This window comes from Haliotis rubra, unplaced genomic scaffold (assembly GCF_003918875.1).
Source record: "Haliotis rubra isolate DU_JTF1 unplaced genomic scaffold, ASM391887v1 Scf453, whole genome shotgun sequence".
NCBI lineage: Eukaryota > Metazoa > Mollusca > Gastropoda > Lepetellida > Haliotidae > Haliotis > Haliotis rubra.
In genome coordinates, this window is record NW_025767139.1 from 306780 (window position 1) to 328070 (window position 21291).

General features: G+C 39.5%; 1 protein-coding gene and 1 long non-coding RNA gene across 2 annotated transcripts; both read left to right on the forward strand.

Moving 5' to 3' along the window:
* Nucleotides 1-1189: 1189 nt before the first annotated feature.
* Nucleotides 1190-20500, forward strand: LOC124289982. The gene is made up of 4 exons (XR_006901807.1): nt 1190-1200; nt 8328-8332; nt 19332-19336; nt 20357-20500. It is a non-coding gene; the product is annotated as an uncharacterized LOC124289982 (long non-coding RNA).
* LOC124289981 lies at nt 15640-19154 on the forward strand. The gene is made up of 3 exons (XM_046726643.1): nt 15640-15860; nt 17203-17347; nt 17667-19154. The coding sequence occupies exons 1-3, from the start codon at nt 15762-15764 to the stop codon at nt 18800-18802; spliced, it is 1380 nt and encodes a 459-aa protein (XP_046582599.1). The 5' UTR covers nt 15640-15761; the 3' UTR covers nt 18803-19154.
* Nucleotides 20501-21291: the final 791 nt, after the last annotated feature.

Below are 21291 nucleotides of genomic sequence, written 5' to 3' on the forward strand. Positions count from 1 at the left end.
TTGGAAACGAGATTCGTCGCTGAACCAAATTCGCTGCCAATGTCTCCAATTCCATCTCTGGACGTTCCTGCACCATCGAACACGTGCCAGGCGATGATGAGGTCGTAGTGTGCATCCTACGTGAGGTCGTCGAGGGCGTATCCCGTGCTGTCTGAGGCGATTTCTGATGGTCTGGGCGGAGACGCGGCGAAGACCTGGGACGTTCTCTGCTGTTTGTGTTGCTGGGACGGCCCGGTTACGTAAATGGAACACCCGGATGTAGCGGTCCTGTGCAGCATTGGTTACCCGTGGTCTACCACCCGAGGTCGGTCGCGGGTCGAGCCCAGTTGATTGTAGCGCCTCCATAAACGGGAAATTGTTGTGTGATGCACGTTGAAGTGTCTTGCAACTGATGACTGAGATTCGCCAGCCTCAAGACGTCCGATGGCGATGTTCCGGTCAGCTTCGCTAAGTCGTGGCATGTTGAATTCGTCAGTAAACTGGCGTTGAAAGTGAATTGAACACGTTAAACTGCCTTCCTCATATACCCTACACACTGGTGCATAGGTGAAGCAACTTTCACGTGCATATCGTTCGAAGTGTCATTTACACGTGAAAATTTCATGATATTTTCAAAACCATCATCAAACAACAATATTTCATGAAATGGTGTGTTTGAGCGATACTTAATGGATATGAACAAGTATACATTATGTTTGGTTAAAGTAACCGGGTTTTGTTTGCATAGAAATAAAATAAAGTTAATTTTAAATTTCATTATCACCTGTGCGTTTCTTTTTGCAGAGTATATGGCAGTGACACTATTCAGAGTCAAAGTCTCCGCGTTTGGAAAGGGACGTCTCTCTAAACACCCAAGAATTAAATCCAAATTTAAGCCCATGGCCTTAAATACGGGGGGAAATCTCGTATTTTAGCCCGTGGGCTAAATTTCGCGTGGGCCTTGTTTTAAGTATGAAGACTATTACACACATTGGGGTCATTGATCGTATTGTTATAAGGTAAAAATGCATCCCTAAATCAGTAAGAGAAGTACATCAGACTCCCTATATAGATTTACAGTTTGGCTCATGATTGATAACGGCTAGACACTGTTGGGAGACAGAAAGTCTAAAGATAATAACAGAACACAATAACAGATCAATAAAAGGGGAAAGTTACCAAACGGTATTTAACGATAATTTCCAATCGTAATATTCATGAGTGCTAGGACGGATATAGGATTAACGAATCAAAACAATGAGCTGAACATGTGATCAAGATCAGGCCAGGCTCGAACCATATAAAAAGATAGGTTTGGCACTGAGCGAGTGGTGCGCGCTTTTAAGTGACGGAAGTCTGTCCACGCCACTCAGTTGCCCCGTGTGGTACGAGCCTACCCTGTCTGTTGATGAAGTTGTATTTAGAGATGGACTTAGACAGAGTAAACTATGTGAGTATCAAACTTAGTGTTGCGTTTATCTGTGAGTGTATGTGTGCCAGTACATGAATGTAATGCGGGTAGCTAGGAGTCATGGTCGTCCGACCCCTCACTCCTGGACTTAGCATCCGGCAAACGACCAAGCGTGTGGAGCGCCCGAGCTACAATCTTCCCCTGACAATGGGAACGGCCACAATTAGTAGGTAACTGTTGCAGGGTTTACTAACATCCAAACGCCAATTACGACAATATCTTGTTGATAACTGTCCCTTGTTTCAGAAACCGCCTTCAAAGAACTGAAAACAAAATGCCCAACAAAGTATGTCATGAACGTCCAGACTGACGTATACACGCATGTGCAAATGTGCACGCATGGGGATATATTATAATAATACCGCATTCACTTGCCGAACAACTGAAATCCGAGCAAAGCCACAGACTATCCACTTGCCAAAACCCGTGTAACTCGGAGGAGGCAAAGACCATTGCCTTGACCAAAGCAGGTTAAACCTAACTGAATCATGTGAAGCCTAATATTGAGACTTTCCAAACTTGATAGTGAGCTAATATTTAACGTCAATGTTTCATCCATATCGTGATCCACAAGTGATAAAAGTTACTTGTGGTGTGTGCTCCTGTGCATAGAGCTAAGGCCACAGATTAGTTGAAGTTAATCAACGTTGAGCGCGGAGAGTCCTTGGATGGGTGACCGTGTGTGACAGCTTCACTCCTGAGAGTTTCTAGGACTTCAGTCCTGCCCCACAACGAAACACATGTGATACATGTGGTCTCACCTTAAGCAAGTGCGTTTGTTCAAATTTGCCACTGTTCACCCAGCAGAAAATGGGTACCCGGTGAAATAAGCCGTGAGACTATTAACTTCCCTAGCGCCTAACAGCTAGCTTAGGTTATTGGGGGTAATAATGACCAGATTGTGTTTTTGAGCAGATATCTAGCCTGGAAAAGGCCCGTTATAAATATTCTCATTATTATTATAACTCCGATTATTAAGCTGTTTATTTAAAAGTTCATTTACAGGAAACGAAACGGTATGTGAGAAAGGCAATGAAATGATAAAAGGAAATATACAGTGGAATGTAATAAATACGTTGGTTATTTTGGTTGTTTAACGCCGCTCTCAGCAATATTCCATCTGCATGGAGGCGGTCTGTTAATAATCGTGTCTGGACCAGACAATCCAGTGATCAACAGCATGAGCCTCAATTTACGCAGTTGGGACATGATGACATGTGTCAGCGAGTCTGACCACCCGATCCCGTTAGTCGCCTCTTACGACAAGCATAGGTTACTGAAGATCAATTCTAAACCGGATCTTCACGGGTCTATCACATAACAAGTAAAAGAGAATGGTACTTGAAAACTATAAAATGATGTTGTATGCTAATACACGGCTAATACAATAACATTCACTCATATTAAGCATACTATGTTCATGTACTCACCCATATACATGTATGTTTTGAAATGAAAATTTGAAATCATTGAAGTTTTGTTGATCTTGTCAATCAGTGAAAAGGGGAAACTGACCAAGACTGGCTGAGGCAGAGAATAGTGAAACGTACCCAGTTCGACAACTAAACTGTGACAAACATTTACTGTTATAGAACTATGGAATAACTGTCTTATGGTAGAAAATGCTTGAGCATAAAATATAACTAACACTCTACCAATACTCCTTTCCTATTGTCAAATTTATATGTTAAAGTAATTGAATGGTAACATGGTCATAATAATGCTTTCTTAACGCTAACTTATCTCAATATATACTAACTAATCTTAATTAGAAGTCATGTACATATGTACATTTGCAACAGTAACACAATTATTGGTTCCATATTTCCATTACACAGTACAATATATCGGATATCATAAATAACAGTCACACACAGCCACGTTATTGTAAGGAACATAAAGTTGAAGGAGGTGCATGTAGCTTCACAACTAATAGACGAGGCAGGGGAGTTACAGTGATTAAACACTCAATAGACTTTAATGTAATGAGGATTCTATAAGTCTGTCATATAACGCAGGTACAAGAAGTCAAATCAAAGGTGAACACAATGCGTGCAACTACACACAGTAACAATAATGTAGTTTTCATAAATCAATTTACATTAAACACAGGTTAGATGAAGAAACTTCGCGATGCTTAAAATGGTGATTGTCATAAGGAAAGGAATGCATCCACAGACTGTGCAGTAGCTGATGATCAAATCAGTCCAGCAATAACATTGCTATCTCCATGGAGTACGCTATTATTCGTATGACCATCAAGGAGAGACTGTCGCACCAACCAATTATAGTCTCACCTGGCAGGATTGAGTGAGTGAGGAAAGATTTTAAGTGACATCGGCAATATTTCGGCCTTATCGTGACCAAGACCTGTCCTAAATTCATGATAAATACTGTGGTAAACCCTGTCAACGAAGAACAGTAAAAGAAATCGACTATCACATATTTGTTGAAACTAGATCGAGGAAAATTGAAATAATACACTAACAATTAATGATACGAGATCACAAATTGGCAAGATATCGTTTGCAAAGGCATTTACCACCAAGCAGGAATATGGCATCTTGCAATGTCGAACTGGACAATCATAAATTAATCAACTCAAGGATAAAATGCGCCTGATTAAGGATCTTGTGAAGTGCTAGGCATCATGTTGTCCTTCCAATTCAGACACTGTGAGTCCCAGTCTGTTGAGATTACTGATTACTGAGATAATGTGGGAGTTTATGAAGCAGTAACATTACATTTAAACAATCACATGTCGAATTGGCTACAATCACTTTATAGGTATGATAAACGGCTGAACATTACGATTTCAATATTGACGCCCTTTTAACATAAGCTTAGTGTACTAATTATCTTAACTTTGAGTGATCATATATTTTCTTAGACGTCAACACATAAGTCATATAAGAGTTACAGAAATTGTACATGAAAACGTCAGCATCCTACTACTGGTCCTGTTTTATCATTTCCCATGCAAATATAGAGTAGTGCACATGCTTTGACACTGGCAGCAATTATATCTCAATAACGTAGGACTAGAACCATATGAAATCACCGCATACACAGATGACATGTGCACATATGAGAATGCATGGAGACAGGGACAGGTGTCAGGTAACATCATGAAACTGTCTCAGGCTATAAGCCGTCTCATACATAAATGGCAACGAACATATTTTCTTAGAGCTTTGTCATTGTACCTGTAAATGTACCTTTTTAGGTTAAACATAGAGTTATGTAGGATAGGATTGATTTTCGTTATTGTGATATATGATATTTACATAGATGAATTATTCGTATTTATTATATGAAGCCAGAACAGCCCATGTTTGGTATTTAGGACAGAAGTAAGATGTCCCACTATCAACACGTTATCACGGCCGTCACTCATAATCTCGAAACCAGAAGATGTGTTCTTGTAGCCTCGAACTATGTTCTCACTGCCTGCAGTGGCCACGACAAAATATAGTGAAATCTACACAATGTGTGTTGAAATCGATTTTTGTTTTGTATTGGTAGGCCACAGAGACTAACAGATCTGCACCTGATTTGCAAACTCACTGCAACCGTGTGTTGAACCATTTCACTGAACCTGGTCGATGTATTCTCACGTTACCACATACTACCTAAACACCAAATGTCTTCACAAACAGGCAATGAGATCCGAAAGAGTGCGTAAATTCTGATTTCTCCTTTTGTCTGGCTGCAGCGTAGTAGTTGTTACAGATGGAGATATTAAGGCCGATTCTATCATCGTTTTAACACAAAACAGTTCAAACTTAACGGACTCACACAGCTGTATCTTATTCCAAATATGACATCTATCCGAGCAGCTGCCGGACGATTCTAGCTTAGTTTTAAATACAAAATAGCAAAAACAAAAGATCCAAAAACGTTTCCTCATTGACGATCCATGGGGGTGGGGGGGTAACCATACCATGTTAACTATTAAGGTGAGGTGAGGTGAAATTGGGTTTAACGTCGTGCTTGAGAATATTTCGCTCATATGACGACGTGAATGCGTGTGTATGTGCAGGTGCGGCTGCTTGTACTAGCCCAGACTGAAGCTGGTTTTATAGTGCTAGCCCACTGAGATACCATGCCGCAGTAAAGCATGAATACCCAACTCAGACACATTATACTGACTCCGAGCCGACCAGTCCTTCAAGTACCAATTAATGCCGAGCGCCAGGCAAGGACCAACAAGTACCATATTTTAACGTCTTTTTGTATGACGCGGTCGGGGATCGAACCCGCGACCTTCCGCTCTCTGGGCGGACGCTCTAACCACTGCACCACGCAGGCGGTCTAAACTGTTAAGGGGGCACCTTTGTGCAGATGTCACCTTTTGTCCAGTACTAATAATGGTGATTTTGAACATACATCGTACCTTAAAATTAATCAAAATAGTAAATAAGAACGCAAACAAAACTCATCCATGTTTATATCAAAAGTGTACATCGAGTGAGTGAGTACCTGAACATGGTTTTATGCTGTAACATTACGGCGTTGACACTAGAAATGTCCCATTGTCATCATATGGTGATCAGACCCAAACGTTCAGTGTAAAGACCACAATCCCACATCATTCCGCATTTACTGGTAGCATTTCAACCTATATATTAACCTTGTGGCATGAGTTCATTGTGAAACATTTTCTCTGATCGATTTTGCAAAGTTGATACATATTTACACACAGCCTGTGTTGGTTGGTTGGTTGGTTTTATAGTTTTTGGGCGACGTGGGCCAATATGAGGCCAGTTTACGCCCAACACTTTGACTTGATTTAATAAACAATCATAGGTAATTTCATCGCCAAAAGGAATCGTTTAGTTAAGATAAAAGAAACGACAACACTAATAACATTAATCTGGATAGATGTATACGTATGTCGAATAACCTCTGCTTTGTGTTACGGATTAAAAACCTTTAGTAATCACTTCCATTTCTGAAACATGAAATACTCATTCATTAAAAAAAGCAGAAGGTTCAGATGACAGAGTGTTAAAATGATTTAAAACCACAGAACTAATTCTGTCTTAGCCATTCGAGAGTCTGTCTAGATTACATCATATTTTCCAAATGACGAGACAAAATCTCAAACTGCCCGTTGCACAGACCCATACATGATATTGGGGCCCAAAACCGGTTCTAATGAAAATACATCATCAACCTCAAGTACAGCACTTCTGAGGTTACGTCATGTTATTATGCCCAGGGCATGTAGTTAGAAAATGTTCAATATTTTCAGGCGTCTCCAATTTGCAATGGCCACATTTAGAAGAGACCGTCTTATCTATAATACTCATGTAAGCATTTAGCCCACAGTGTCCAAGTCTTAGACGTGAAAGAATAACCTCATCACGCCTTTTACGACGACGAATTTTATGACCAGATTTTAATGATGGTCTACGTTTGTACATATGTCGGCCGGTCGTACATGTATCCCACAACTGTTGCCAACTCCTTGTAACAGATTTCGATAAAACATTTTAAAAATCTTTAGGGATTGGCTGAAATTTAAATAAATCAACTTCAGGAAACTGTAACCCGGATTTGGCCAGATCTGCAATCTCATTCCCATGTATTCCAACATGTGCTGGGACCAACACAATGTCGCATGCAATGTACTTCATGTTTAAAGATGTATCCAACTTTAATATCTCATGAACAATGTCATCTCTTGATCCATTTGCACCAGCTTCTATAGCTTTGATTGCTGCCATGGAATATGTAAGGATAATTGCTTCATGGTCATGTTCATCTACCCATCTCCACGCTTCCAAATGGACAAAAGTTCAGCTTCAAAAACAGAAAGATAATCATTAAATCTGAACACCTTAGCGATCGATAAATTGGGTATCCAAAAAGCTCCAGCAGTTCGATCATTGGATGGTTCTTTCGACGCCTCAGTGTAACTATGTGTGAAATTAGAATAATTTTCAGACAGAAAGTCTTGAGTTATCACTTCTATTATGTTTTGGTCCGTTCTCTTATTCACTCTTATTCAGAATTCAATCCAGGCTTCAGCAGAAGCCACGGAATTGTGGCAGGCGGAGAAGGATCAACTGGTTACAGTTGTAAATACCATGTTGATCAGCTTATCTCTGTATGTTCAAGCCAAAGGGTAATTTGCCATGAGTCCAGTCACACATGACATATTCCACACAGTCAGTAACAATCTCAGTGACTGCATGGTGTTTGTTCTTGGTTTTCATGTTCAAAAATATTTCAAAGATACCTGTTGTCTTCTAAGGTGAAGGGGCATTTCTGAACACTCAACTTGAAGCACTGAGGTTGGTGTTGTACAATAACCCCCAGTGCATATTCTCAAAGCTTTAGACTGACTTCTATCAAGCTTATTAAGATGATATTTAGCCGCCGACATGTACACCTGGCAACCATAGTCAAGTCTGGACAAGATAAGGGCCTTGTACAGCAAAAACATAGTTGACTTATCAGCACCCCACTTTGTTTTTGAAATACACTTTAATAGATTGATGATCTTGTTACATGTGTTATACAAATGTGTGATGTGATGAGACCATGTTAATCTTTGATCAAAATACACACTAAGAAATTTGAACACTGACACCTTTTCCAGTTTATGGTGTCCAAGAGTTAGATTGATATCATGAGGGATCTTACGTCCTGTGATCATCATTGCCACTGGTTTTTATTTTGAAATCTTAAACCCCCATTTTGAACACCATGTACTGACTGTACTTAAAGGGTCACTGATCCAGAGCAATTTCCGTGGACTGGTTGTTGCTTTTGTTATTGTTTTCCCCCAGTGAATACCCGGATGATATCCCAGAATTCATGACTGGTTCGTTACCTCTGCTGCGCCACCCTCATCCGCAATTGATAGTGTAAGTATATGCTGATCAACAAAGATGAAATCTTTTTTACTGGATAATATTGATTTTGTTGTAAAATATTGTAGACTGTGATGAATAATTTGGTTTCTTGTAAAAAATATTCACTTTGATAACAATGCTGAAATTGATTTCATAGTAATGTTGACTTTATAAAAATGCTAACGTAAATGGATGTAGAATGTGATTTAAGAAAAAGTTTTACCTTGAATTTGGTGAGAAGCCTGATATAATAGCACTGTGTGAAAGTAAGGATAACTAGGTACATGGGGAGTCTTGGGGAGAGTAGTGAGCTTGGGTTCACTACTAGTCAATCTGAATGTTGTATTACATGGCATTATTTTGATAACAAATGAAAACAGTTTAAGTTTAAACAGTGGTAAAAAATGTTAGGACTGAAATAACGAAGTCAATGTACGTCTGTATATTTTGTCTTATAATCCTAATTGGTTTTTTAATCATACTTGTATGCATTTTGAAGCTTAATAAAATGCACACGATCTGCTTATACTTAGGGAATTTATAACATGACTGTAATATCTGGACATCTTATAGATGCCAACCTGTATCATATATCACAAAGACGTCCTAAGTGCGACCTAGTGGATCTTGTCTGTCTCATTACCTTTCACGTAAAAAAAATATGATTCTGTTGAATGCCATAACAAATAGATTAAAACAAAATGCAAATATTAAAATAGACCAAAGTTATAGCAACAATATCAGGCTATTACCTTGTTCGGGGAACGTATCCATCGATATCCACATAAAGGAATGAGATGCCATTCATCTGCAGCTGACAAAGAATCCTGTTCTATGTCATGTGTCTTTCAACAGTCTAATATGCGAAAAAGTGATCTATCGTATCAGGTTTTTTATATTGGTGTATCCCATTGGTCACCCAAGATAGCACACCTAGCAACTGATTGCATGATGTCCACATTAGTTAACCAATAATGAGCAATCAATCAAGGATTTGGCGGTTAATCCTTTGAAGGAAGGACGTTGTTTTTACAAAGAGAGTTTACGGCAGGGTGTATTCAGTATAGATTAGTAAATCTACATACATAAACACTACCTTTTGACAAATCCGCTGTGCAGGATAAAAGCACTTAATCAACCAGCGTGTTATCTGTTAATCCCTTGATGTTTGTTTTGAAACTGATAATTCCCTCGATGTTTGTTTTGAAACTGATAATTCCTCTTGCTGCACTTCCATGCGCATATTACATAAGATGTAATACATTTGCCACATCAGACCTTAATTTATAATGATGAGTATTTACTCCAGGCACAAGAAATGCCAAATGGGAATCTTTGTCGGGTAATCTGAGTGGTTTTATCACTAATTATACCTGTTATAGATTCATTAACTGACCATCAAGTGAATGATGACATATAACATGTGTAGATTTACCACCAAACAAGGGTTACAGCAAGAGAGTAGTAATCGCTGTGTTGCATGCAAGTTTGATTGTCTGAAAAAAACCTTATGGGCCGACACTGTTCTGAGGATACGAACGGATCGAACTTCATTGTTACATAAGAAATATATATAAGCATTTACTGTGTACTTATTTAGAAACTGTTATATACCTAAGTACTTAAGTAAAACTTCAGATTGTTTTTAGCAATGGCAAAGTTGGGTTGTTTGGTTTATGGATTCAAATATATCAAATGTGAGTTTTGGATATCATAGCATACGTAATAGACATGATATTTTACATGATTAAAATCGAGGTTAAAAGCACAGAAATTGGGTTGTTCACTACACCATCCAAACATTTGAAAATCTGAAAAAGCCTACACTGCTTGGATACTTGATTACAATCAGACAAGCACTGTAGGGGATATTTCCAAATAACGGCATCTGATGGGCATCCACCCTTCCTAATGTTCCACTGATTAGGTTGAAGAAATTCTGCCAAGGTGGACAGTAGCCAAGTCCCCGTGTCAGTCACGGTCGAGGGAGCAGGGGCTGACCGGTTTGCAGCTAGGTTTTGTAATATGACTGTTGGCTGGAAACATTAATCGCTCTGGATCAGTGGCCCTTTAAGCAGTTTTGTATAGATTCTTTGACAAACTGAAATTTACCAAATCGTCTCCCAAACGATCCGTCATCAGCAAACTGTGCTGCGTTTATGTGTAGAGGAAGGGCCTCGAAAATGTCATTGATCATAATTTTAAATAAAACTGGACTTAATACACTTCCTTGTTGGGTACCATTTTCAATCATATGCACGCCTGACAGTTGTTGACATATGCGAACTTTAATGGTTCTTTCGGAGAAAAATGATCATATCCACTTGAACATGTTGCCTATAATTCCAAGTTTCCACTATTTAAAAAGCAAACCATTTCTCCAAATCATGTCATAAGCCTTTTCAATATCAAGGAATACACACAGCATGTATTCCTGGTTCGATAAAGCCTTCTGTGCTTCAGTTTCCAGACGAACATGATGATCTTCCACCGTAAAATACGTTGGAACGTGGCTCGTTTCTTACGAATCAGCCAAATCACATGGCAATGACGAGTGGCGAAACTTATTATATGCCTTTTTCCTTGCGATATTGGCTTTTTTACAGCTGTCATTCCACCAGGACTTTGGCGGGAATGCCTCTTTCCTAACAGACGAGTTTCCAATGGACTCTTCTGCAATTCTTATCAGTTGTGTTGTGATATTTTCGTTAGACATATTAACATCACCATTTATAAGATCGGATGTGATATGTACAGCACACAGACTAGACAGAAGTGCCCAATTAGCCTTCTTGAATTTCCACCGAGGGACATTATCACAAGAATCACGATATGGTCGAACCTGAATTTCAGTAAAAACAGGAAAATGGTCACTACCTAACGCATCTTCCTGAAATACATCCCAGTTACACTTACTGGCTATGTGTGATGATATCACTGATAGATCTAAAGGAGAAAAAGTCCATTTGCCAAGATCCATGCGGTCATTTTACCATCGTTTAGAAGGACAAGATCTGATGCATCTAAAAATTGTTCAACAATCTGACCATTATAATCCGTCTTGTTGCTTCCCCAAGACATATTATGGCTGCTCAAGTCCCCACATATAAAATATGGGCCTCCATTGGGGTCAATTTATTTCAGATATTCATCTACGTTTGGCTTACCTGTATTATAAAAATTAACAATAGTAATGGCTTTATCTTCCTCGTAATGAATTCTTACTGTGTTAGCCTCATACACTGTATGTGTTAATTCGTGAACCTGATACGACAAATCAGTCTTTAAAAATATATAGCACAACCACCTCTCAGACGATTTTTAGTATTCGGATTGCTGGTAAGTCTCTCCTGACGGAGACCAAGATAGCCAGTTCTAAAATGACTCTCTGGCCAAAGAAAAGACCCCTGTACACAAATAACATCCGGCAGTGGTGACCTATTTGATAGAAATTGCTTTAAATTATCCCCAAGTGCAATAAGACTTGGTGCATTCCATTGCATTATGGTCAGGAACACTAAAGCTTTATCCATCATTCATCTCAACATGTACCTCACTCAGCAGATCACTAGGAACATCGATGTGAAGATGTATTTTTGCCGCAGACACAAGACGATTAATCTGTTCCTCTTTGGTTGTTGCATTAAAGCATCAGAAATGGGCTTCACAAATTGTACCCATGTGGGGATTCGGACCCGGGTCTTCGGCGTGACGAGCCAACGCTTTAACCACTAGGCTACCCCACCGCCCCTATACATTGACAAACAGTTTCAAATCTGTTGCATCTGCATCCTGTTAATATGTTGCTTTACAACAAACAAGCAGGTAATTTATATTTGACTCTGAACACTTCCATATTCACTTACGACGGTGTTATTCAGTGCAACGCTCTCTTGTAAAACCATCTTGACCATCTCAAAAACCTTAAAGGTCACATGCAACCAAAAAATCAAACATAATTAAAACACAATTATCACTTATTCATGACATATAATATACATTGCCGGTTATGAAAAAACATATAAACAAAATTATAAGCGTACAAGCGCAAATCAAAAGTGCAAAATTGTGTACTTGGGTTTACTTCCCAAGAAACGAAGCAGCCGGGATACCGAACCCAGTCAGAGCGGATGGGTGTGCACTCAAGTGTAACGGCTGGTTCATTTGCAGATGCCCTCACGGCTAATTGTGTGTGTATATATAGAGATGTTGGGTTTTGTAAATACATGCTCATTTTTTGTGTATAACATTTTGCAATCAACAGACATCATAACATGTCATGTGTTCAAGTATCACACCTGCCTGTCTGTGTAATTACATAATGTGACAGAGACCGAACTCGGGCCATAAATCAATGCATTTTGTTTATGGTGTATAGCCTGATTGGTGTTAAGTTCAAATTGCATGTGGTCAGTGATAGCAGCTGTGTATTGAATATTGTCATTAGCAGACAGGCAGGCAGACACACAGGTGTCAATAAAACAAGACATTGAGTTTTGTCTGTGACAACGACATATCTATATCACAGTTAGAAATTCTGTCAACGCTAAATAATGACATTGCTTTTAAGTATCGAACTGAGAAAGTGTCTCGGTAAGAAGAACGTGTGGTGAAATAGACAAATGAAATTATATAAACAGTTAATCTACTGTCATAACATATAAAAAGCTCGCGCCTGTGAGATATCAACAAAACATTAGAAAAAATAGCTCACACCAAAGGCTTCACCAAGTATTCACCCGACAACCCGCTTCCAAGTTGCGCGAACCTATTTACTTGCGCACGTGCTATGAGCGCAGCCCAGCTATTGAAACCCGTTTTCCCCAGAAAAGTCTGGGGAAAATTAGGGAAACGTTTGAACTCCGATTTCGCGCGGGTTTTTTTATAACGTTATTTTTCAACTTTATAAGTTGAATTTACATTTTTGACGATTTGTTTCGGTAAGTCCATACCGAAAGGTATCAGAATCTGCAAAGTTGTGTTTTACGTTGCATGTGACCTTTAAGATTTTGAAAATCTCCATACAGCATGGCGGTTTAGGTTTGATCGGGAAAATTGACTTCATGAATTCGGTGATCAGGCTCAATTACCTAGTCCCTCGAGTGTTACTGTATCCTTCCAGCATGGACCAAAGCGCATTATATCGGTCACATGATTGTCTAGTCCAGGGCTGGTTATCTTCATCAGTCTGCCAGCATATTACTTTAATTACTGTATCCTTCCAACGTGGACCAAAGCACATTATATCGGTCACATGATTGTCTTGTCCAGGGCTGGTTATCTTCATCAGCCCGCCAGCATATTACTTTAACTACTGTATCCTTCCAGCGTGGACCAAAGCGCATTATATCGGTCACATGATTGTCTAGTCCAGGGCTGGTTATCTTCAACCCGCCAGCATATTACTTTAATTACTGTATCCTTCCAGCGTGGACCAAAGTGCATTATGTCGGTCACATGATTGTCTAGTCCAGGGCTGGTTATCTTCATCAGCCCGCCAGCATATTACTTTAATACTGTGATGCACACTGTTTCAAGACACCACAAAGAGAGATTTCAACTGTGTACTTTTAGATCCCAGCTTATCTATTTCAGCAATGCCAATAATGCAGTGCCGCCTTCAAGAACCTATCCCGTCTATCGGGAGAGTACACATTGTCCACTTCTTTCAGCTGGAATATTGAATAATCGGGATCATATGTGATCCTCTGTGCGATGAAGGCAATGTATCACATATTTGTCGACATTTTGTCAGGGGAGATGTTTCAGAAAGGCTCTGTAATATGTGTGTCGATATTCTGTCAGAACTGTGCAAGAGAGGCATTATAGCATGTTTATATTCTGTCAAAAATGTCCCAGAAAGACATTTTACCATATGTTTTGTCGATATTCTACCAGAGTGAACTATGCCAGGCAGGCATAATTGAATGTGTATATCGATATACCGTCAAAGCTGTGCCAGAAGGCTCCATATCATTACGTATACTGATATTCTGTCATATGTCAATCTTTCATATGTTTGTCGATATTCTCATAAAACTGTTCCAGAAAGACATTGTGTCATATGTTTGTCGATATTCTGTAAGATATGTGCCAGAAATGCATTGTATCAAACCTTTACTTCTGTCAGAGATTTGCTATACAGGCGTTACCATACGCGTATCGATAGTACGTTTGTGAATAAAGTCATGTTTTCTCCTGTCAACCTTGTCAAATGGTCCATGTTGCTTGCGTTACTTTGTACAATGCATCTGCATGTTCAACTGGAAGTACACCTAATAATATCGGGTATTTTGGATTACATTTTGATGACCAAAGAAGTTCTGTCTCTCGGGGCGCCATGACAGGTTTCTTATTTCCATATTGTCTTAAATGTTCAGTGTCAAGTGACTGGAATAAGTTTGCAGGTATTTCAAAAGTTCACAGGTATTTGTAAATTGCAACTACGAGACAAGGCCTTGAAGTTTATATTTCGGGGGATATATTCAGTTTTTGTGACCAAGTGGGATATCCAAACAGATAGATCATTTGCTCACGGGTCGTGTTCGATTCCCCTTACAGCTACAATATTTGAAGCCAATTTCTAGTGTTATATTGAAATATTGTTAAAATCCAAACTCATTCACGTTGGTTGTCTGTTACAGATGCAAGGAACAGTGGATACCTAGACCCCAAAGACATGCATTCAAATCTCAAACACTTGTGAATAAAGCTAAAATTCAAGTTAAGATGCAAACTTTAATAAACCATATCTTTGGTGTCATGCATGTACTTCAGTTTTGCGCCCAACAATTTTCAAAAGAGAAAATGCCTTATGCAAAAACAACTTTGCAACAGCTTTTAATAAATTTGAATCTAGGCAATGCAGGGAAAAGATAGCATTATACAATATGAACCCTTATGATATTTCAAGTATTCTTGATGACGATATATTTATCATTTACTTCTAAAGTAAGTGAGATTGGTTTTAAGCTGCTTTTAGTGATAATCCAGCAATATCACGGCGGGGAACACCAGAAATGAGCTTCATTACACTCTATTCATGTGGGAAATCGAACCCGAGACTTTGGTGTAACGAGCGAACGCTTTCGTCACTGGACTACCCCACTGTACCTTTACATCTAGCAGTTGAAACAAACTAAATGTCTTAAGACTGCCCAGTCACTTTAAATTGTACAGTGAGTTACAGGCTTACTTTGTTTACTCTTATCTTGATTATACGTTCTATTTTCTACCTGACGAATGTAACATGCTGCTTTCACGTGTAGATTACAACCTTGAGTTAGTCAACAGAATTATCAAAATACAACAGCAGAATGTTGCTACAGGTTCTGTGCGCCTTGTTTCTGTGGGGATCGGCGTTCTCTGACACAACCGTCACAATCTATAACGAGTGGCTTTCCCAGGGTGGACGTGTCCATTATGAAGTTGAACGATGGAACAAAATGAATGGTCTCACCCACTTGAACCTAATTCCAAAGTGTAAGGCTATTGGAACCGCTGCCGGGCGTTGGGTGAACAGAGACATACAGCTTTTTCCAAACGTACGTATGAGGTTAACATCATCATATATGTGTCCATGCAGGAAGCATATATACTGTAAGTCCCCATGGTCTCTAGTATAGTGATATGTGTCAATATGTAGCCTGTTTTTACATTGTGTTGTTGTCTATAATAATATGATAAGATGCTAGTTTTACTTAAATCTCTGTAATACAGTATTAGCTTTACTGTCAACAGGCTTCTAATTTCTAATTGTTTTGAGCTATAATATGATAATTAATTGATATCATGATATGGCTGAAACATTACCGATGTGACGATAAATAGTAACTCACTCATCATATAAGTAAACAAGATTTTAGCAAATTATTTCTGCTTGATTTCTATGGTCTAGTTGGGCGGTGGGGTAGTTCAGTGGTTAAGGCATTCGCACGTCACGCTGAAGACCAGGGTTCGAATCCCAACATAGGTACATTGTGTAAAGCCAATTTCCTGTGTCCCCCACCGTGATATTGCTGGAATATTCCTAAAAGCGACGTAAAACCTAACTCACTCTCTCAATAGTCTAGTAATTCTGTAGAATACATGTTTTGGAGGGAATATTGTTATTAGTCAGATTCCTACTTATCTTATAATGGGAGACAGGCAGTGGTAGCATGGAAGATGTAAGCTCTCGGCACACATCGTTCATTATAATCAAACTGTTAAACTCCATATTTCAACACAATATGGACCCATGAAGATCCGGGTTCGAATTGGTCTTCAGTAACCCATGCTTGTCATAAGACGCGACTAACGGGATCGAGTGGTCAGGCTCCCTGATTTGGTTCACATATGTCATCATTTCCCACTTTGGCAGATCGTTGCTCATGCTATTCATCACTGGATTGTCTGGTCCAGACTCAATTATTTACACGTCGTCACCTTATAGCTGGAATATTGCTGATTGCGGCGTTAAGCAACAAACCAACGAATCTGTAAAGGGGAAACTGAGCAAGCAATCCACTTAACCACAAACGATGAATCACATGACTATGGTGTAGGAGTTGGAACATAGTCTTCCCACTACTCATGCAAACACAATACTTTTTTAGAATAAAAATATAAACTACTGCTTGTTGTTGATGACGTAACAGGAAAGTCTTAAAAAATGTCTACTTATTGGTCGTGGATGTCTAAAAAAACAGTGTCATTTACTATAATATATACAGTGAATTACTGAAGTTTAACTACAAATTTATCATTGCTTGATAACATATTTGTTCATCTCATTTCTTTTAAAGCAAATATTTGTTTCAGCAAATCAGGCCTGAGAACATTCTTGTTTCATTCTTGTCATTTTGACAGAAGTTACAGAACCATTCACTGTTATTTGTTATTCAGTGGCCCCAAAGTCATAGTCACCATGGTTACCCAGACCCGACCCATCTCCAGGACCATGCACTCCAGACAAAGTCATTCACATATTACATGGAACAACTGGCTAACTATGGCAATAACATCTCAGACATGGTCTGGAACATAGAAGGTATGCAATGTCACTAAATACTTTCAACAGGTATATAAACAGCGTGATATACTCATAAACAAACTCAGGACAAAGCCGTGATGGAACGGGTGTCCAGTGTCGAAAGCTAAACTGGGCGTTTCAGGTTTCATTTTCGTGCCATTGGTCTGGGTGCGAGTCCTAATCAGTTAGTAGCAAAGTGCCCAAGATCTGTTCTTTCGCTAAAGAGTTCTAAATATCTAACAATTCACATACGCTCATTTAACCATGAAGTAGTCCAACATGCGGTGATAATGTTTGACGTACATTTTCTATTACTGTATATGTTCCTCTCATACAGCTAGGCACTGGCCCGCCTGGATAGATAAATCTAATCATCATGGCGGATTCCCAAACAACGTTGACGCTGCATCCGAGTTTGTGTCGCTGATGGTTCAGAGTGCCAAGGACTACACTGGAGGCCGCATACCTCACATATTTGAAGTCATCAATGAACCTGACTGGTACGAAAATATTATTGACCCACAAACGAATATAGACTTCCACAAGGCCGTCGCCTACAAGCTGAAAAAAAGATTTGGAATGAAAGTTGCCGGACCATCGTACACCAGCATGGCTTTACGAAAATCAGATGAAAATAACTTCAGCTCCTGGAAGAGAACTGCAAAGTTTCTGGACATGTCTCTCGATCACTTGGACTTTTTCTCTTTCCATTCCTACAACTACCTGCATATATCAGGTGAAAGTCACACCTACTTTGGAATGAACGAAGCTCGTCTGGTTACTTCTCTTGACATGGTGGAGAATTACTCCCATATCAAGAAAGGAAAGAACGTTCAGTTAGTTAACACTGAATTTGGATTAGGTCTAGGTAACCTGCAATCATTAGGCCCAACTTTTGAAAACGGAATGATTGACTTTGAAACAATTTACCAAGAAAATGGCTTCATGGTTACTTTCCTTAACCTAAGAGAGTTCATCGAACGAGTTACAGTATTTCTCCTTTCAAACGAACAATACCCGGGCCATACTGCCCTCCGAAAATCGTTGTTTACCAAGGATGGTCATCCTCTTCAAAATACGAAATTCTTCACGTTTTGGAAAAACTTCATCAATGATCAAAAGTTTCTCCGAGTCTCAAGTCAATACAATGGACAGGAGAGAATTGTTTCACCTCTTGCCCTAGCAAATCCTCGCACCAAAGAGATGGTGGTTCTACTCCACAACTATGGCAGTAAATGGCAAAATGTAAAACTGGACTTTCCCAACAACTGGCTTAACCCTACTACAGGCGAAAGAACATGCGTTCTGTTCGAAAATGATAACCCAGCTATTCATTCCAACTACCATTTCGACAGGTCTAAGCTTCATGGCACCGTTGGTCTACCTGGATCGTCAACCTGCTTCTACAAGTTCAAAACCAACTACAACTTTGGCGGAATACGCACGGACAACGAGAACACATACTATGGCTAGAACATGATCATCCCTATCAGCAACGGACATGCCCAAACAACCATCCATCTACCCAGCTCCGGATACCATTCATCACATCTTAGAGTAGGGATTAGCCGAGACAAGAATGCAAATGCAAAACCCAAGGCAGTTGTATTCAATGGCCACACATTGTCTTCAAGCTACATGCTGTTTGATGCCATGAAGATTGACGGGAAAACAAAATGGAACGCGTGGGTGTTTAAAGTACCTCAATCACAGGTCCACACATCAAATACAGTCAGCATGACCTTCGATGGGAATGGTGGTCACGTCACATCTGTAGCACTCGTTGCTGGCAAGCTTCATTAGATAAAATAATCGTTGAGATCTTCGTTCGTTGTTTATATCCATAAGAGTTAGATAATTTCAGGTTCTATGGAGGTTATAAACCCATCCAATAAATTTAGCATTGCATTATATATATCTATATGGAAAAAAGGTAATCCAGCATGAGTGGCGGCGTGTGAATCTGTGCATAGCGCTCAGGTCACAATCAGTTAAAGTTAAGCATGGGTGGTTGCGGAGTCCTTCGGTGGTTGACCGTGTGTGCCAGCTTGACTCCTGAGAGTTTCTAGGACTTCAGTCCTGCCCCACAACGAAGCACATGTGATACATGTGGTCGACGTCTCACCTTAAGCAAGTGAGTTTGTTCAAAATTGCCTCTGTTCACCCAGCAGAATATGGGTTCCCGGTGAAATAAGCCGTGAGACTATTAACTTTCCAGCGCCAAACAGGCAGCTTCGGTTATCCGGGGTAATAACTATCTTAGAGTAGGAATTAGCCGAGACAAAAATGCCAATGCAAAACCAAAGGCAGTTATACGGGGCGGTGGGGTAGCCTTGTGGTTAAAGCATTCGCTCGTCACGCAGAAGACCCCGGTTCAATTCCCCACATGGGCACAATGTGTGAAGCTCGTTTCTGGTGTCACCCGCCGTGATATTGCTGGAATACTACTAAAAACGGCGTAAAACCATACTCACTCACTCACTTGTACCCCTACACAAAGTATCTCTGATAAAGACACACATTTGGTAAAAGCTTGTGGTAATTCATCAAGCAGATTTCCAGCTTAGGTTGTACAGCGATGTACCCGTGAAAATCTGGGTTAAATTTGATCAGCCACCCATGTATGTCTTTCACGAAGAAGAAGTTTATTTTCCTAAATAACATGTTGTGACATAGAGAACATACAGATAATTTACATATGAACAGTATGAGCTTATTCATGGCAAAAGTGAAACGTTACGATTGTGTACATGATAGATTCATTTGAACAATCATAAACCTTCCCTGATATAACTCGCTGATTTCAAAATAAGTGATCTATAACTAGATTTCATAAGTGAATCGGGCTGAAGAGCGTCAGCTAGCCGAATCGAGAGTTAGGGTGTGCTGAGCTGGTTGATGTCATCGTATCCCAGTTGCGAAAAAGGAGGTTCAAGATGTCTCCATTATTAGGTCATAGACCTCAAGTAGCTGGACACTTGTGAGTGCGGCTATAAACAGTCCCTCCTGGATTCCGCTATTCCGCAGTTGCAGAATAAATCGCGGAAATTACCCTTTAATGCAGAAAAACGTCTGGTCCGCGGAAAACGCATTTTCATGCAGAACGCCTGCAGAATTTGCCATTTTTCTGCTACAGAATTTCCTTATTTTGAAAGTTGAATCAAGATTGACTATCAAACAATACTCTGTAGATTTTTGCAATGTCATTTCTGACTACACTCGTAAGAGTACTGTTTCTGATCATCTTCCTAAATCTAAAAAAAAAACATCTTGCAGAGGAAAAAAGCAAACTGCCGGCTGTACCTTGAATGTCATGAAGCTCTAAAACAGTTACAGCTTTGTGTTTAAAAATTAAAGTTTGAAATTCTTAATCATTTCCTGTTGTTTTCTAAGTATTTAACTGCAGAATGTTTGCAGAAGTTTGAAAAATGGGAAGCAGAATTTACTTAAATCTGCCGCGGAATTCTTAAAAATTCGCTCCCAAAACCTTCAAAGTCAATTTAAACCTACCACTATTTTTAATCGTAGCGTACGTTCTTTTAATTTATGGCTAGATTATCTAAACTTGCGAATAGCTGAATGGGTGGTGTAAATCCAGCAGGAAGCAAATGTACTGTAAGTCCCCATGGTCCCTAGTATGGTGTGACACTCGGAAAACATAACAATACCAGTTTTGATTTCAAAAGTGAATTTAAAGTAAGTGTATGTTGACAATGAATATGGTTTAACAAAATCTTCTTTGCTTTGTGTTTTCACATGAGCTGCTAACAAACAAAATATAGTACTGGCTCACTGGGCAAAATACTTTACTTAAACACTATCTAAAATGGACAGGCGTTGACACGCCTGAAAATGGCTGCAGAAGATATAACATACCTTCCTAATGTGGATGTTCAACTGCCCCCGTCACATCTTGGCTGTCACAAATACGTCATTGCCGAAGTCCAAATGACAACGAGGAT

Bases quoted from the DNA above. Each gene is read 5' to 3' on its own strand.
- LOC124289981 (XM_046726643.1), top strand. From the start codon at position 15,762: ATGAATGGTCTCACCCACTTGAACCTAATTCCAAAGTGTAAGGCTATT. The intron at 15,861-17,202 runs GTACGTATGAGG...TTTGTTATTCAG, and splicing joins ACATACAGCTTTTTCCAAAC to TGGCCCCAAAGTCATAGTCA. The intron at 17,348-17,666 runs GTATGCAATGTC...CCTCTCATACAG, and splicing joins CATGGTCTGGAACATAGAAG to CTAGGCACTGGCCCGCCTGG.